General features: G+C 36.0%; 1 protein-coding gene across 2 annotated transcripts in view; it reads right to left on the reverse strand.

Moving 5' to 3' along the window:
- Nucleotides 1–16715, reverse strand: part of IPO11 (importin 11) — a 203463-nt gene that overhangs the window by 143378 nt on the left and 43370 nt on the right. For both annotated transcript variants that reach the window (XM_008691374.2, XM_008691375.2), the window contains exons 4-7: nucleotides 15959–16031; nucleotides 14492–14695; nucleotides 3977–4109; nucleotides 1201–1259 (exon numbers count right to left, since the gene is read on the reverse strand). In XM_008691374.2, coding sequence (XP_008689596.1) covers nucleotides 1201–1259; nucleotides 3977–4109; nucleotides 14492–14695; nucleotides 15959–16031 — 469 coding nt within the window. The remainder of the gene's footprint in view (nucleotides 1–1200; nucleotides 1260–3976; nucleotides 4110–14491; nucleotides 14696–15958; nucleotides 16032–16715) is intronic.

Consider the following 16715-nt stretch of genomic DNA (forward strand, 5'->3'; position numbering starts at 1 on the left):
TGTTATCACTTTTTAAAAATTAGCTCACTGACAGTAATCACATGGATTTACCACAGAATCATTAAAAACATAACATATATTACTGACATGAGAAAAATACTCATGAGAAAAATGACATACTAAGTTTAAGAAAAAGCAAGTCAAGAAACAGCGTGTGGGTCCCATTTACATAAATCTGAGGAAGAGAGAAAAGTATATCTGAAAGACTATGCATAAAATGTCTTACAAGTATACTTACAAATTTTAGCAATATCTTTGATAACAAGTTTTCAAATGACTTTCTATTTCCTTCTGTGTTTAACTTTTTAAAAAAAATAAGCATGTAACACTTCTATAGAATAAAATGTACATCACACTATAATGATGTATATCACCAGCTTTTAAACTCTTTTAACAGTAGAATCATTATTGCAATCAAAATCTTACTGACAGGCACAGTATACTAAAGATTTAAAACAAACAAACGAAAAAGAATAACTCTGATCAAATCTGGTAGGGCATACCCAAAGACCCAATTAGATGTACTTTTTCACAATTCTTGCTCAACCCCCAAAGCAACCTCCGAAAGCAACATTTTAGCTGACTTAAACTCACTGCGAAAACTAACACAGATCTGAGTAAATATATAATACAATCTCACTTTGTTTCGGGATAAAATATATACAGCTATATATTCTCGTACACAGAAAAAGTAGATGATGCCATACAAACAATGAATATACATCACAAATGATAGGCTTACAATAGAGTTCTCCCTTCTGGTATATATATTTTCAACTGACTACAAAGAGCACACATAAATGTTATGATCAAACGAAAGAATTCATTTTAAATATATAGAAACAAAGGGAAATATCAAGGATATTATTAACCATCCACGATGGACCCAGAAATGTAATAATAGCATACAAATTCAAGAAGTTCACCCAAATTCAAATTATTAATAACTCTCTCAATGTACCATAGCACTTTAGAACTGTCCTAGGCTTACTTCCTCCCCTTCACAAAGGAGCTGCTTTGATATACTGAAAACAGGCCGTTACGTCTAAAAAGTATAATATAACATATACAAAAAGGTAAAAGGTCACTTAATAAAAACTTATAAATGAATGTCAAGTAAAAGAATAAGCTTTAAAACATTCAGGAAAATACCAAGCACTTTGCCAAAGCCACAAAGAATCAATAACTGCTTTCACTTACCATCACCTCCATATTCTTATGAGGTTCCACAAATCCATTAACAGTTAATTTACGCAGCACTGAAAAGTAAAATAGAGCTTTATTGCATCTAAATGTCTCATACTTTATCCTATTAAAATCATAATCGTAACGAAGACTCAGAATCACAAAGCCTCATCAAGACTGGGGGTTACTCTAGCTCCATCCCTCCATATAATAGATAAAGGTAATCCCTGATCATTGGTTTGTTTCCAAATAGGAACGATGGAATGACAGCCAAGTTCTTGTGACTCAAAAGCTGTGTTCTTCTCACGTATCTTAACTACTTAAGTTTCTAAAATTATATTGCAAAAGTTAATTTAATTGCTATAATTGTTAGTACTTCTCACCTGCAGTAACCCCTCTAAGTTGAAACTGAGAAAGTTACCTCTATTCCATAACCTTGAAATATGTCTCAAAACTGACCAAAAAGCTTCATTTAGTCTTAGACTACATTAATGAAAATATAGTATCTCCTATGAAGGATATAAAAGCTAAACTATTTCTAAATCTGAAACAGGACTACAGTGCTCAATATAAATATCACATTTTATGAGTAACGGGTGTACACAGGGAGACAAGAAGGATAAACGATTGTAAGTCAGATCTATATTTAAAGCCTAGCTCCAATGTCTACTGTTCTGGACAACTTTTCTAGATCTCACATTCCTTGTCTGTAAACTGTGGTTAATACGTCTTACTTCATAAGGTTATTAAAGGATAATGTATTTAAAACACTCAGCACAAATCAGTAACACAAAGATGATGGCAGCATCAGAGACTACAAAATTCAAAGTCACAATCATCGTAAGAAAACATTACGGATAGCACTGCTCCCTCTATAACTGAGAGTTAGGGTTCATGAGGTGAAGTTCAAAGGCAGTATACTGAAAACAGGTCTAGAGGGGGGTAACGGTTAAAAAAAAAAAGTCAAGTTTAGAATGCAACTGTCTACAAAACCATCAGTTTCATACTACAATTATACGCAACTCAGAAGTTACTACATCATCATAGGAGAAAGTAAGATTCAAACTGAGTCTCTCATTCTGGATTCATTCATTCCCACAAAAGAACTTGCTCCACATCACCTGGTACAGTCCTTTCTTTCCCGCTCCATCACTTGGTTAACTTCACTTACCCTACGATGGTTCTGGTTCAAACATCACTTTCTCAGGGAAGTCCTTTCTGACCACATTGTCAGTTACCGTAATACTGTAATAGCACTGTCACGTGTCATTTTACAAGTATTTGTGTAACCATTTTATTATGTCTGTGAAACACCTAACCACAAATTTATTGAAATAATGAATATATGTATATAAAATGAAATATATATATGAAATAATAAATATATATATGCATGTCTAAAAGATACTAAATGCACACAGGTATAAACTCAGATTACATATAACGAAAACTGCAGTCTTAAGTATTGCTCAAGTCATAGAAATTTACAGCTGGGCAGAACAAATATTTTAAAAGGAAATGCTACGGGATTTTTCCAGGTCAAGATATCTTAGAAATGCTAAGGGATACCTAAAGACCCTGAGACAGGGAAGTACTGAAAAGCTAAAATCAGGCTAACGTAAGGTAGTGCTGCATCCTTTTTGTCAGGAGTTACTCTTTGAAATAAGTAAGGTAAGAAAACCACAATCGAAAGTACTAGTTAGAATTCCTTAATCATTAAATACAGAACTTACATAAGTTTTGTACACATAACCGTACACCAGTTCCTCTAATTCTTTCTGGATAAATGTTTCTCTCTAAATCCTTTTAATTTCTCCCTCAAGGATGTTGACAAAACCATCTCCACTCACTTATATAACCAACTACCTGTACCATGAATTTTACTTGTCAACAGTCCCTTGAAATCATTCACGCTTTTGTCTACAAGGTTCACCAGAATGTGCTGACAGTCTGAAGTCTGAGCAACCACTGTCTGATCAATGTTAAGTGATGCATGAGAGCAGCGCCAAGAGTATACAACGGCACCCTAAGGTACTAAAGGGGAGTGTGATAAAAGGGCTTAAAAGTAAAGCCAAAGGATGCAAAATAAGCCACAGTAAGAGAACTAAAGGCTGCCCGAGATCAAACTAAGAAACACCAACTAAAAAAGCCTAAGCACCAGAAGAGGAGAGAGACTGGAAGACAAAGAGAATGAGCCAAACGTGAGTGTTTTCTAAAGGAAAGGAACCTCAGAATACATTCGTCAAGGTAACCAGCTCAGGGAAGGTAAAATAGAGATTTATACTAAGGGATACCTACAAGCAAAGCAGAGGAAAACACAGGCTAAGATGGCACGCCATCAAGCCCCTTCTAAAACCCAAGTGAGTCTGAAGTACAAACAAGAAAGAAGCTGAGTCCTCATGGAAAACAGAACAGGGAGACCAAGCTCAACTAACACCTGAGGCCCCAAGTTTAGTGAAGCCAGCATAGCAGTGATAAGGGTAGGAGCCCAGAAAGAGAAGTGTAAGGTAGAAGCAAAAGAAAGTAGAAGTATTTGAAAGGAACGTATTCAGAACCTTGAGAACCCAGAAACGTGACTATAACATAAAACTATCCCACACTTTTACAAATGAGAGGAAAGGCTATTCTCACAAAAGAAAAACCAACCACAAATCAGGCCTTGTCTGTGAGGGAGAGACTAACCACTTACTGTCCCAGGGCAAGTGAGAACAGATAATGCATCAGAGGAGCTGTACGCTGACTCTCCTGAGGTATGTCACTTCCAAAATGAACATATCAAGTTTAATAGTACCTTTCAATGACAGCAGAGTTCGTTCTAGTGAACTTAGAACTGCAGCTTCACTGCCAGAAGAAACGTGTTGAAGGAATGTGTCTGTATGGTGATTCCACAGAGAGCAGGCAAAATTATAAATTCCAGAAGCTAACTGCAAAGAAATATCAACATATTTGTTCACAAAAAACACATATTTCAGTAATCAGTTAGAGCTACACAGCAATACATTTCAGTTTTTAGGTCAGCTTTTAATTACAGTTTTAATGTCATTTTCAATGAGATGTGAAATACTTAAGTCATTTATCACGTTTCAAACTTTTTAAGACAGACGTACAGTATCAAGGACCGTGTGCTGGCTACTGCTGTGAACACAAACACACCTAAAACAGTCGTCTTTCTGGAGACAGTGCTTAGTCTAATGCCTGCACTGCAGTCTGACATTTTCTATTTATACCTTTTTTCTTTCACTAATATGTTGCAACACTCAGTTTTTAAAACAGTGACAGACTGTCACTGACTGTAACATATAAAACAATATACTAAGAAATACAAAAGAATCAAATTTCTGTGTTCTGCCAGTTCTACCCATTATGGTTTTAGGGCATTTAAAGCAGGAACATAGGAACCTCAAAGTTTGTCAGGCCGCTTTCCTAATATGTACTAATATTTACAAACCTCACTTCACACTGGGATGCAGCTGGCCTCTGCCACCCAGGTTGAGGCAGAACCATTTCCAGGGCTATCTTCAGCTTTTTTTGTTTGTTTGTTTTTCCAGAAGGTCTAAGACCAATCCAGCTGAGCCTACATGGCCATTTAATTTAAATAAAAATGAGATGACAGTACACATGAATGACTAGTTATCATTAGCATACTCTAGAATGCTTTTTCTTATTCCAGATAAAAGTATATCATTTCCACTAAGCACTGGATGTATAGTAATTTTAGGCATCAGAAACCAGGCAGAAATGCAATCCTATAAATAAAATAAAACCTATGGGAAAAAATTCCATTTCTACTATTTTAATTCAGTAATTTTAATGGCCTATGCTTACAGATGTAGGTAAAGAGCTTTGCCAAATCCCCCTGGTGACTTTGCACATATCTCTATAGGCCACAAAGGCAAAGGCTTGAACCTCAACTAACAGGACTATCAGCAGAACATATTACAATCCTCCTGGAAAACAAGAGATGGAAAGCTTGTAAGGAACTGCTACAAGACTATCTCCTGCTCATCTCCTCACCTCCCAGGTTCTGATGAGATATAAAGTTTTCTGACCCATCTCCCTCAAATGAGAGCTGCAGAAAATAAAACCACTTAGTTATGGTCTAGAAGTGGCTCCTTAGCAATGGGGCATCCCACAATTTGCACCTGAGTCATTCAGCCCATATTGCCTTGGTCACTCTTTTTGGTATGTGGAACAAAAATCACAGTGACTTGGTACCTATATGCCTAATTTCTTTTATCTGTCCAAAATAAGTAATAAACTGTCAGAATCTAAAAGTCCTCCTGTCTTCACCAACTGATCCGTCAGAGCTCTGGCCCTCCCTTACCTTGTGCATATGCTTGAAACAGGTACAATGACTACTTATTAAGTAAACTCAGCATATTCTCAAATACACATAGAATATTTTACAGAGTAAAAGCAAATTATTTAATCTTAATGTTTCATGATAGCCAAAATATAGTAGTGATAATTAGCTCAATACCATATTACAGCAAGCAGCAATATCATAAAAAGTTTAGGCTCTAAAATTGGTTATCATTCTAGGAAACAATGCTACAAGAGAAGCAAATACTCAATCTAATCAGAAGGGATATAATCTGAAGAAAAAAAAACACTTCAAAAAATGTGTAAGCTTTACTTAGAACTATAGTGAACTTCAATATTTTTCTTAGTAAATCAAGTCCTTCCTGAGAATACGAAGCTAAAACATATGTCTAGAATTGGAAAATCCATCATCTTAATTTTTATTACACTTACTGGTAAATGTAGGTTAGAGCATTCTATACTTTTCTAAACATATAAATCATCAAGCTATTTGTCTGCCAGAATCAAGTGAAAGAAAAGAAAGAGATTTAGAGGCAGAGAAGGAGTAGTAATGGTACATAAGACCTAAAAGCATAGTTTCAAACTAAAGTAAATTTCTTATTGCAGCAAATATTTCAACAAAATAAACTGAAGTCTACAGCCCTGGCCATAATTTTTAACCCATTTTATACGTATGTACTAAATAAAATCTAAGGGGTGCCATGCCCCAATTTCAAACAAGAACAGAAAACTATTACACTCTAAAGCAGTCTCTTGCTTACAAATTACTTTCTAGCCCTCCTTCGCATCTCCTCCTTAAAACTATTTGCTTCAGGGGCACGTGGAAGGCTCAGTCGATTAAGCCTCTGCCTTTGGTTCAGGTCATGATCTCAGGGTCCTGGGATTGAGTCCCGCATCAGACTCCCTGCTCAGTGGGGAGCCTGCTTCTCCCTCTCCCTCTGCTGTTCCCCCTGCTTGTTCTTGTACCTTCATGCTCTGTGTCAAATAAACAAAATCTTTTCTAAAAATTATTTAAAAAATTTTAAAAACTACTTGTTTCACATAACTTTTATATATAGATTTCATTTAAAATGTTCAGAAGGATGGTCTATATAATTTTTTTTTTTACTAGTGTTATTTGAAGTCCCTTGAACTCTTGTAAAAGGGATTTTCAAGAAACAAGTGATGAACATGAACGGGAATATGCAGTAATGGTAATTACGATAAAATTAACAAAGTTACAACAGAATAAGAGTAAACATTTATTGAACCTACTCTGCACTAAGCAGTGCTCTCAGCTTACCTTTATCACCTGATTTAACCATCACAATCTAAAAAGTAGACAGTCCCATTTCACAATAAGGAAACTGAGGTACAGAAAGGCTAAGTAACTTGCCCAAGAGCAAAGAGTGTAATTAGTCAGACGAAGAGACAGGACTGAAATCAAGGAAGGTGCTCAGAGCTTACATTTTTAACCTCTATGTTCTAATGCCTCTCAATATGGTATGTAGCAATTAACTACATAGTAATTTGGTAAAAAAAAAAAAAAAACATTAGTTGTATAAATTCTGTTTAAACTTTTTAATACCAAAATACAAATACTAAGTAGATACTATCCTATACATTCAGAATCAATACAGTAAATCCTGTTCTCCAAAAGTTATGTAACAATTCAATAATGGTAGAATTTTCTTTTCATAACAACGAAAAGGAAAACTGCCCCACACTCGCCGAGATCAATAATGCTAATATGGATGCAATTGAATCAGAATCTCACCTAACAAATTCTTCCATAAGTCTCACCCTCCTTGGTACAACACTCAACAGAAAAACATAAATTTTTATTCTAGTATTTACATGCAGCACCTATGCAAGACAGCTAATATAAATTGAACATTGTTCATATATAAATGTATAATCTTTGTATGTATATAAAATTTGGAGCAAGTCCCATTCATTAATCCTAAGAGTCATAGTGCCTTTCATCTAATTCTCAACGTACTCCTCTAGCACTACATGCCAGACTCAATAAAGAAAACTATAGTAACCATCCCCTAGTTCCTTAATTAAAAAGTAAGATTAGATTTGAGAAAAAAAGCTGACCAAATGGAATCTGACACCAGCCGAAGAAAAAAAAACTTGTAAGGGATAATCCACCATCCTCAATCACCAGCATAACGTAACTGAACTCAAGAGGTTCTTCGCTCACTTGGGGTGCATCAAATACAACACAACCCAAGAAAGTGCTGAAAGCAAAGAACTTTGTATCATCTGTCACAAAGAAGGAGACAGCTCTCAAAGCACTCTCTCCCGGAGAGGTTAGTACGAGAAGCCTTTATTCGATGTACCAGGAGGCAGGAGCAGGGAGCTCACATAAGCACTCTGGTTCAGCTGGGCTTGCTAGTGCATTTGTCCTATGTTCAAAAACTGGCAGAAAACTCTCCCCACAGGCGGAGTTATAATGAACTAGAGGTAACTTCAGGACAACTCAGGGAGACTTCTGCGTAGGCCCTCACTTCTAATCCAGCTCAAACTGGCTCACATAAGGTGCTATCAGGGGCTCTCAAGTGAAACGTGTAGTTTGGGCCTCTCCTTGGCTAGAACTGTTGGTTCTGCAAAACAAAATACGTTCTTTCCCTGCTTTTGTCCCTTCCCCTCCTCCCTTCCTGATAGCTTTTGGCGGTGTTATTTGAGCCCTCTTCCGTGAGTAACTTCCTGTTGCATTCTAGCTAACAAAAACATGTCAGATGTATTTTCAAGGCATTTTACAATAACATCAGCAAAATGGCAAAACTACTTTAACTGTTATAATTTTTTCAGGCACGATTCTGTTACCAGGAGAATATCCCTTTACAGAGTTCCATCACCTGCATATGCACAATGTAAATTACAGTATGCATACCCAACATAAAATCCTCCCCACTCACTCCCAACACAAAAAACAAAATATACCACAGAACATCTGTGAACACTGTATCAAAGGTTCTTACTGTCACAAAAGTGAACAAAAGGAAGTTTTTCATTACGGTGGAATCAAAGTCATTACAATAAAATTCCAATTTGCTCCATAAAATCATCCTCTTTTCCTTTTATCATTTCACTCTAAAAAATGTGTAAGAAAGTTCCATAATTCAAATAATCAAAGGTCCTATCCATTCTACCTTAAGCAACTTTCAGTAATTTTTGAAATTGTTATCCCCATTTCTAACAGAAAAATATAATCATGCCATAACATTTACAGATATTAAGGGCAAAGTTAGATTTTTATTTTTTAAAGATTTTATTTATTTATGTGACAGAGACAGCCAGCGAGAGAGGGAACACAGCAGGGGAGTGGGAGAGGAAGAAGCAGGCTCCCAGCGGAGGAGCCCGATGTGGGACTCCATCCCGTAACGCCAGGATCACGCTTAACGACTGCGCTACCCAGCCGCCCCCAAAGTTAGATCTTTATCTATTAATTCTTCCCGCTTCCTAGCCCTGAAAATTAATAGTATGAAAGTAGCACTTTAATTAGTCATATAAATATGAAAAGCACCTAAGCAGCTTGGCACAAAGCAGGTACTGCTGAATGAAGGCATACAGCATTTAAGACAAAAATCAAGAAAGAGCTGGTAGTATGATGGAAGAAATTTTTAACTGACATTCTCCTTTGTCTCATTCCAGTTCTGGAGCTAAGCACCTAGTCAAGGACATTAAGCATCTATCAAAGCTCTAATTCAAGATTCTTTTTAGCTAGCCTACAAAAAAAAGGCCTCTACCCAAATAGAGATGGTTGGAATAAAGAATTAGCAATGGCACAACCCTTTCAGCCCAATGGGAAAAGAAGACAGATAATGAAGGAAGAAACTACAGGAATTTGGGAAGAGGCACTGCCAACTACCCTATGTAATCAAGTCCTGTACAAGCTTCTGCCTGCTCCAGAAAACACTGCCCGATGTATGCTTACAGAAGGCTCAGCTGGAAAAGGGAAAATAACGAAGCAAGTACGCAAAATAAAAATATTTCTTCTACATTTTCTTCTAGAAAATGTGGAGGGAGAAGAGAGACAATTCAGGGAGACAATATGAAAATAAGCTATTTAATGAAACATTTTAGGTACTGGTTCACAAAAACCAGAAATACTTCTATTTTCTTTTTCTAAACCAGAAGAAACACTGCCACCCACTGACTGCTGAGTGACTTTAACAGGTAAGTACAAAGACTTTGCTCCTTGAATGTCAAAAGGAAACCATTACAGGAAGTTCTATTTCTTTTAGCATTTAAAATATTCTTATACTTTTTTAGCCTCCAGATCATGGTTCTCACAATTTTCTCCTAAGAAACATTACCACTGAAAAACTTTTAAACCAAAGTCTTGTAATGCATCACCAACAGTGGGGCACAAAATATTACCCATAATCTATAGTTGTCAAACCTGCTTAACCTCAATCTCATCAACAAGGCATATAATCAAGAGATGTAGAATGTTACAAAATCCTCTAAGACAAGTCAGCCAATTCTTCACCAAGTGGCATGAAAAAAAAAAAAAGAGGAAGAAAATGAATACTATTCTAAATTAAAAGACACTTAAAAAACTTGACCAAATGTACCCACCTTATTCATTTTTCTGGCTCAAACAAATCACTTGTTAAAGTATGTATGAAAACAATGTAGAAAATTTGCTCAAAGTATTAAAGGGTTCTAAATCACTATTTTTATTTTTCTTAGGTTTGATAAAAGGTAAATGATTATAAACAAAATATCCTTTTACAGATGAATACTCAAGTATTTAGTAATAAAATATCATTAAATCTTTGAACTGCTTTAAAATACCTTAGGAAGAAAAAGTGAAAAAACAAAAATTGCAAAATGTTAACTGCCAAATCTAGGTGATGGGTATATGGCAGTTTCTATTTTTCACTTGCCTTCTATATGTTTAAAAAATTTTAAAACAAGAAAAAATTTTCAAAATAAATTTTAAAAATGCCTGTATGTTCTTAATGACAAAAAAGGTAGTTATTCTGGTGGTAATCAGTTTTTGCTTCAATACAAGGCTTAAATATAAATTTGCTTCCAATGAACCATATATATATCAAATCAACAAAACGTGTCAGGACAGAAGTTCTTGTGGGTACAAGATCGATCTCAAAAACAATTTCCAATCAAACTGCCAAAGTCTCTCAACTGGTATTTATTTATTTTCACTGCAGGACATTCCTAAAGACCGGGAGCATCTGTTACCTACATATCTCTTAGCAAACCCTCATTTTCATTTTGTTCTCAAACCTGCCACTGGTACAGCTCAAGCCCAGGAGGGTCACTGTGGCCCATCTTACAGATCCCTAAAGTCCTCTAATCCTAGCACAGCCAGGATTAGAGGGTTCTGTCACTGGTGTCTAAATGATGCTCTCGTGTATACAAAGAACCACAATTCGTGAAGGGGAAGGAAAAGGTGAAACTACCCGTCTTCCCGCTTGGGACCGCATCTTTGTTCACAGCTGTGACTGAAGTATCCAATACAGTGACCGGCACAGGAGGAACACAGTATTTGTCAGGTGGATAGAACAAACAACACTCCTTCCAACCAACTTACAGAGATTGTAGCGATACATTTTTTGAGTTTTTATTCTCCTTTTTCCGAGTCCGTTTTCCTAGGACCCAGGTAATAGTTTGTATACTACAGAAAAGATAAGCGCCATGCTCTACTAAAAACCTCTTCTGTTCAGTGCACAGCTCCTTTTTTTTTTGGCTCAAGCTAGTCCCAATGAGTCGCTCTCCTCCCTTAAAAGTTCCCACCAAAAGGGGCGCCTGGGTGGCTCAGTCGTTAAGCGTCTGCCTTCGGCTCAGGGCGTGGTCCCGGCGTGATGGGATCGATCCCCACATCAGGCTCTTCCGCTATGAGCCTGCTTCTTCCTCTCCCACTTCCCCTGCTTGTGTTCCCTCTCTCGCTGGCTGTCTCTATTTCTGTCAAATAAATAAATAAAATCTTTAAAAAAAAAAAAGTTCCCACCAAAAGGTTCTTCTTTCCCTCCTACTAATAAAAGCCTAAACACACATATACACGCTCAAATCCCCACACAGGCTCATAGCAGAAATGATCCTTTATAAATCTGAAGCCATCCTTTAAATAATGTGTTTTTAAAAAGCCAATATAAAATTTGGCAGAGCAAGAGACAAGGTCTAGAATCAACATGGTATTTAGTGAGGCAATTAGAATCACCCAAACAAAACTGAAAACAAGCTATTTCACCTATTTAATGATTTGCTTAGAAACACACATTTACGATGTGCCTGGGTGACTCAGTCGGTTAAGTGTTGGCCTTCGGCTCAGGTCATTCCACACGTCCTAGAATCAAGTGTGAAAGTCTCTGCTACGAGGCTGAGCGATCTTACACTAACCAAATTATCTCAAAGTAGCAGTGTGGTTCCATTTTGTTAGCTTATTTGGAAAACATACTAAGTCATCAAGAAGACTATTCTCAAGTGTGACTGACCTCTGAATAACATGAGGGTTAGGGGCAGCCCCCACCTCCACACGCAGTTAACAATTTGTGAATAACTTCTGACTCCCCCAAAACCTAATTACAAACGGCCTATTGTTGACCAGAAGCCTTCCTGGTAACATAAACAGTCGATTAACACATGTTCTTTATATGTCATATGTATTATATACTGTATTCTTACAATAAATTAAGTTATAAAAAAGAGACTGTTACTACAAAAATAATAAGAAAAATACATTTACAGAACGGTATGTAAAAAATTCTGTGTATAAGTGGACCTGTGCAGTTCAACCCGAGCTGTGTGAGGGTCAACTGTATTGTAACGTGGTTTTACCTTGCCTCAGTTTTCTTTTAGCCCTATCATGCAAACACCACACACGCTGTTCACAGTGGGAATTTACTCATCATCAACCCTTCAGTTTTTAAAATTTTTAAGTTTTAGCCTTAACAGTTAACATCAATATTTTATATTCAGGTTTCTGTGAAAAGCATAGTTTTATTAAAAAACAAATCTGTTTCTGTGTCAAATCAAGCTCAATTTTGCGATTGCAAACAATTTTCTCTCAACTGCTGATTCTGTAATACATCACCCCTCAAAAGAACATAATTTATTTTAATGAGAAAGAAAAACAGGATATAGAAATTGTACTTTGCCAGAAGAACTAGCTCAACTATGACTTTACATTTTTTTATGTGGGAAACTAATTTAGTACGTGAAGACCATCTTAGCATCATGGTAAAAATATTTTTAAAAGAACTTTCTTACACTTCAGATTACCACAATAATAGGGGCTACTTTATTAACTAACAAAACTGCTTTTTATAATGATGTCTTCCTACATATACTACCTTCAATTCAACTACACATCTCATACCCCACCAAACCCATCAGACATGACTGTATTTCCCTCTATTCTATGCTCCATGTTTCCAGGTTCAGCTACTCCAATCCATATTGAAAGGTGCTAAGCTGAATTTTTTTCCAGGTATCTTAAGTTTTACATATCCTCCCAAAACTGCTCTTTTATACTATGCCACTTTAAAATCTAGAAGGTGTCTAAGAACAAGTCTCCTTTTCTATTCATTCATTTAACAGTTACTTAGCACCACCCACTTCTATGCATTCTTCTGGGCTTGACGATAAGACTATACCAATAAAGGCTACAATTTTTCTCTCATGAAACTCATAGAGTAGTGGATCTCGGAAAGATAAGTCAACAATTCTAAGTCAGCACTATGGAATAAATACTATGCCTGAAGGACGTACAAGATGCTAGAAAGATCTATATTTTACAGTGTGCAGAGAGGAAACAGCCTCCTCATACTACAGGAAAACTGACCAAGAAAGTTGAAGGGCTCACAAAGCCAACTCAAATAAGCTACCCAGAGTACAGCCTCTGATTAGATACGATTCATAAAAACTGCTTAGGCTAAATATAAATTATACCTGAAAACTAAAGCAACACATTAGGAGAGTACAACTTGAGAAAGCTGAACTATGAACTCAGACTTCTAGGGAAGGGTACTCTTTCATAAAATAATTGCAACCCTCAACCTTCTAGACATTTGACTTGGGAAAAGAGCCAATATAAAAGTAAGTGGAAGAGTGTAAGAAGGAGATAAAGTCAAGCGAAATCAGCAAGAAATTCACAGAAAGTCCTGAGAGACTAAACAGTCCATTTCTTAAACCCTAGTTGAATATCGAGCAAAAGCAACAAGGATTTGAAAAGCAACCTTCAACAAAAAATAAAATTCTCTTACACTCAACATCGTTGGCCTAATATTTGCTATTTAAACCAACTGGGTTCAAGGTAGAGAACCTAATGTGATTCTGGCTTAAGCTTTGGTATATATGAGAATTACCTGGGAAGCCTGTTAGAAATGCAGATTCCCAAATTATATCCTCAAAGTGAGGATGACAAAGGCAAACAAGAACACTGTTAAAAATACTTCGAGACTCACCAGTGTTACATGGTACAGTCCAAAACATTAGGTTGAATAATATGGAAATTATTATTTTAATAAGGTGAAAATAATCAAATACAAAAATGTCAAAGCAAGTGAATGAAAAAAGCAAAGTCTTTTCAACAAATGGTGCTAAAACACCCAATAAAGTACTCTCACCCACCAGTTATGTCAGACTCCTTCCCTACATCTGCCCTACATGCATCAGTTACCCAGGAATGTCCATTTTAACTGTCTGTATTGCAACTCTATCCTTCGTAAATGTTCTCTTTATCACAGCTTCTTTTTCCATCTGAACCTCAAAAGCCTCAAAACAGTCTCTGCCTTCAGACCATTCTCTACCAACCAATCCCTGCTTACTGGCAACTACGCAATCTTACTTATTATATCACTATCCAGTTTAAAATCTTTCAGAAGTTATCTATTATTCTGAAGCTTTTCAGTCCACTGCAAAGAACTCAAAGTCTTTGATTAAAATATTTAGAGGGGTAAAACAACAGATATTTTATGCCAGTAGCAGTTTTCCTTATCAAATTTAACTATGTAAAATCACTTACATCATAAAACAGTTTCCTATCAGCAGCCAGACGTTTGGAAGCCAGAGTCTTGGTAACATGATAGAAGGTAAGTAATGCTCTGTGCTGTCGAAGATCATCTTGGACTTTCACAGATTCTATAAGAGTGGGAATCAGTTCAGGCCACTGTCTAGGACAGTCCAATCGAGCAACTTTGGCAATCAGCACTGCGATCTGAGTTGCAATCTAAAGGGGAAAAAAAAAATTAATCATCAGAAGTACACATATGCAATCAAATCAACAGATAAGGAATGCATTCACAGTTGAAAATTACCTTTTGGCTAGTTAGACATTTGACAAAAGTGAATAAAATTTCACTGAAAACTGCTTACTGAAGACAGTGATTCACAAAGTATGGTCTATGAATCCTCTGAAGAGAGGACAGGGCTAAGAACTTTCTAAGGGTCTGCGAGATCTTCCCTTTCCCTCATTCATCAATGTGAAGCTAGATTTTCTTCATGTAACTTCTCCCAAAATAATATATTCCAACAGAGTAAATGAAGCAAATATCAAAATCCAGATGTCTTCTTTTAGATAGCCAGACACTGTGGCTATATACAAAAAGCACAACACAGCTACTCTTCTCACTAAATATTTGGGGAAAGAGCTATGGTTCATTTTTTAAAATTCTATTAACAATTAATGGCTTTATTATTTTCAATTACTATTTTTTTTAAAGATTTTATTTATTTATTTATTTGACAGAGATAGAGACAGCCAGCAAGAGAGGGAACACAAGCAGGGGGAGTGGGAGAGGAAGAAGCAGGCTCATAGCAGAGGAGCCTGACGTGGGGCTTGATCCCATAACGCCGGGATCACGCCCTGAGCCGAAGGCAGACGCTTAACCACTGTGCCACCCAGGCGCCCCTCAATTACTATTTTTAAGTTTGTTTTAATTGTTAACACAGTAAATATCAAAGATAGAATACTTTTTAAATATTCAAATTAAAGTAATTAAGTGTAATAAATAGTATCTTGTAAAAATCTAAGAATTTTTGTAACCATAAGCAAAACTTGTTCTTTTAAGAAAAATCTTGCTCTACAGGAAAGAAAAAAATTGAACTGTGTACTCTATTATCTAATCCCGAGTACACAGTGAGAACTGAAAATGTGATGGATGAAGGAAATAGAGAAGACATCCTGTAGTTTAAAAAAATAGTTATTTATGAATAACATAAACCATTAAAATTAATTTCTAAGACTATAAGTAATAGAGAGACTTGCTTCCAATAGTGTGTATCTTAAAATGACTTCTGAATTTTAAAATAATAGCGAAATACAACCAAAATTCTTAACAGCTCAAACTGAATCCCAGAACTTAAAACCCATAAGCCACACAAATGGACATTATAAAATTTCATTTTTAATGCCAAAAAACAAAATTAGTTAGGGAAAGAAGTAAAAAGTAAGTCAAGAGAAGGAATATTTAGCATTCGTTTTCTCACTAACCTGGTTTACTGGTTCATTGAAGTTGGTGATTAGCCCTGCACGCAAAGTAGATTTCTCCTCCTCTGAGAGAGCACTGTAAAAATATTTATTTATTATGCAAAAGAATGCTACCTAACAATAAACATGGGTAAACACGGTTTTGAATTTTAACAATAAAAAGCCTTTCAAACAAGGGGTTCTGATTAATTCTGGTAAATAAACAGAATTATTTCCATTACTTATAATACTGGCATATCAAGTAATTCATAAGCCTAAAACTCCTTCACAACTGAATAAATATGAAGCACAAAACAGTAAACAGTAGGAAACAAGAAAAATCCAGAGTAAGAAATGTGATATTTTGACATGTGCTTTTATTGATACAAAAACAGTTGCCTTAAAAAAAAATCAATGGTTATAAAAGAAATGTGTATGAGTATGTATTAGTCTTCCACTGACTTCTTTTATAAAATCTGAGTAAGGTTATCCTACGGAGGATCAGGAATCAGAGGATATCTGGGATGAAAGACTTCTTAGAAATCCACTAGTTTAAAATCTAGGACCTTAAGAATGTGCAAAGCATGTGCAATGTGACAAGCATCTTTATTTAAGCCTTCTAGACTTCTCAACTGTGAGAGAATACAATTCTACTGTTCTAAGCTACCCAGTATCTGGTAGTTAGTGATGGCAGACCTAAAAAACTAATGCAGCATTGAAAAACAATGTAGGCAGCCAGGACTTGAGAGAAAGGGGTCTTAGAAAGAAGGGAAGGGAACTG

This window comes from Ursus maritimus, unplaced genomic scaffold, assembly GCF_017311325.1.
Source record: "Ursus maritimus isolate PB19 unplaced genomic scaffold, ASM1731132v1 scaffold_5, whole genome shotgun sequence".
NCBI classification, from domain to species: Eukaryota; Metazoa; Chordata; class Mammalia; order Carnivora; family Ursidae; genus Ursus; species Ursus maritimus.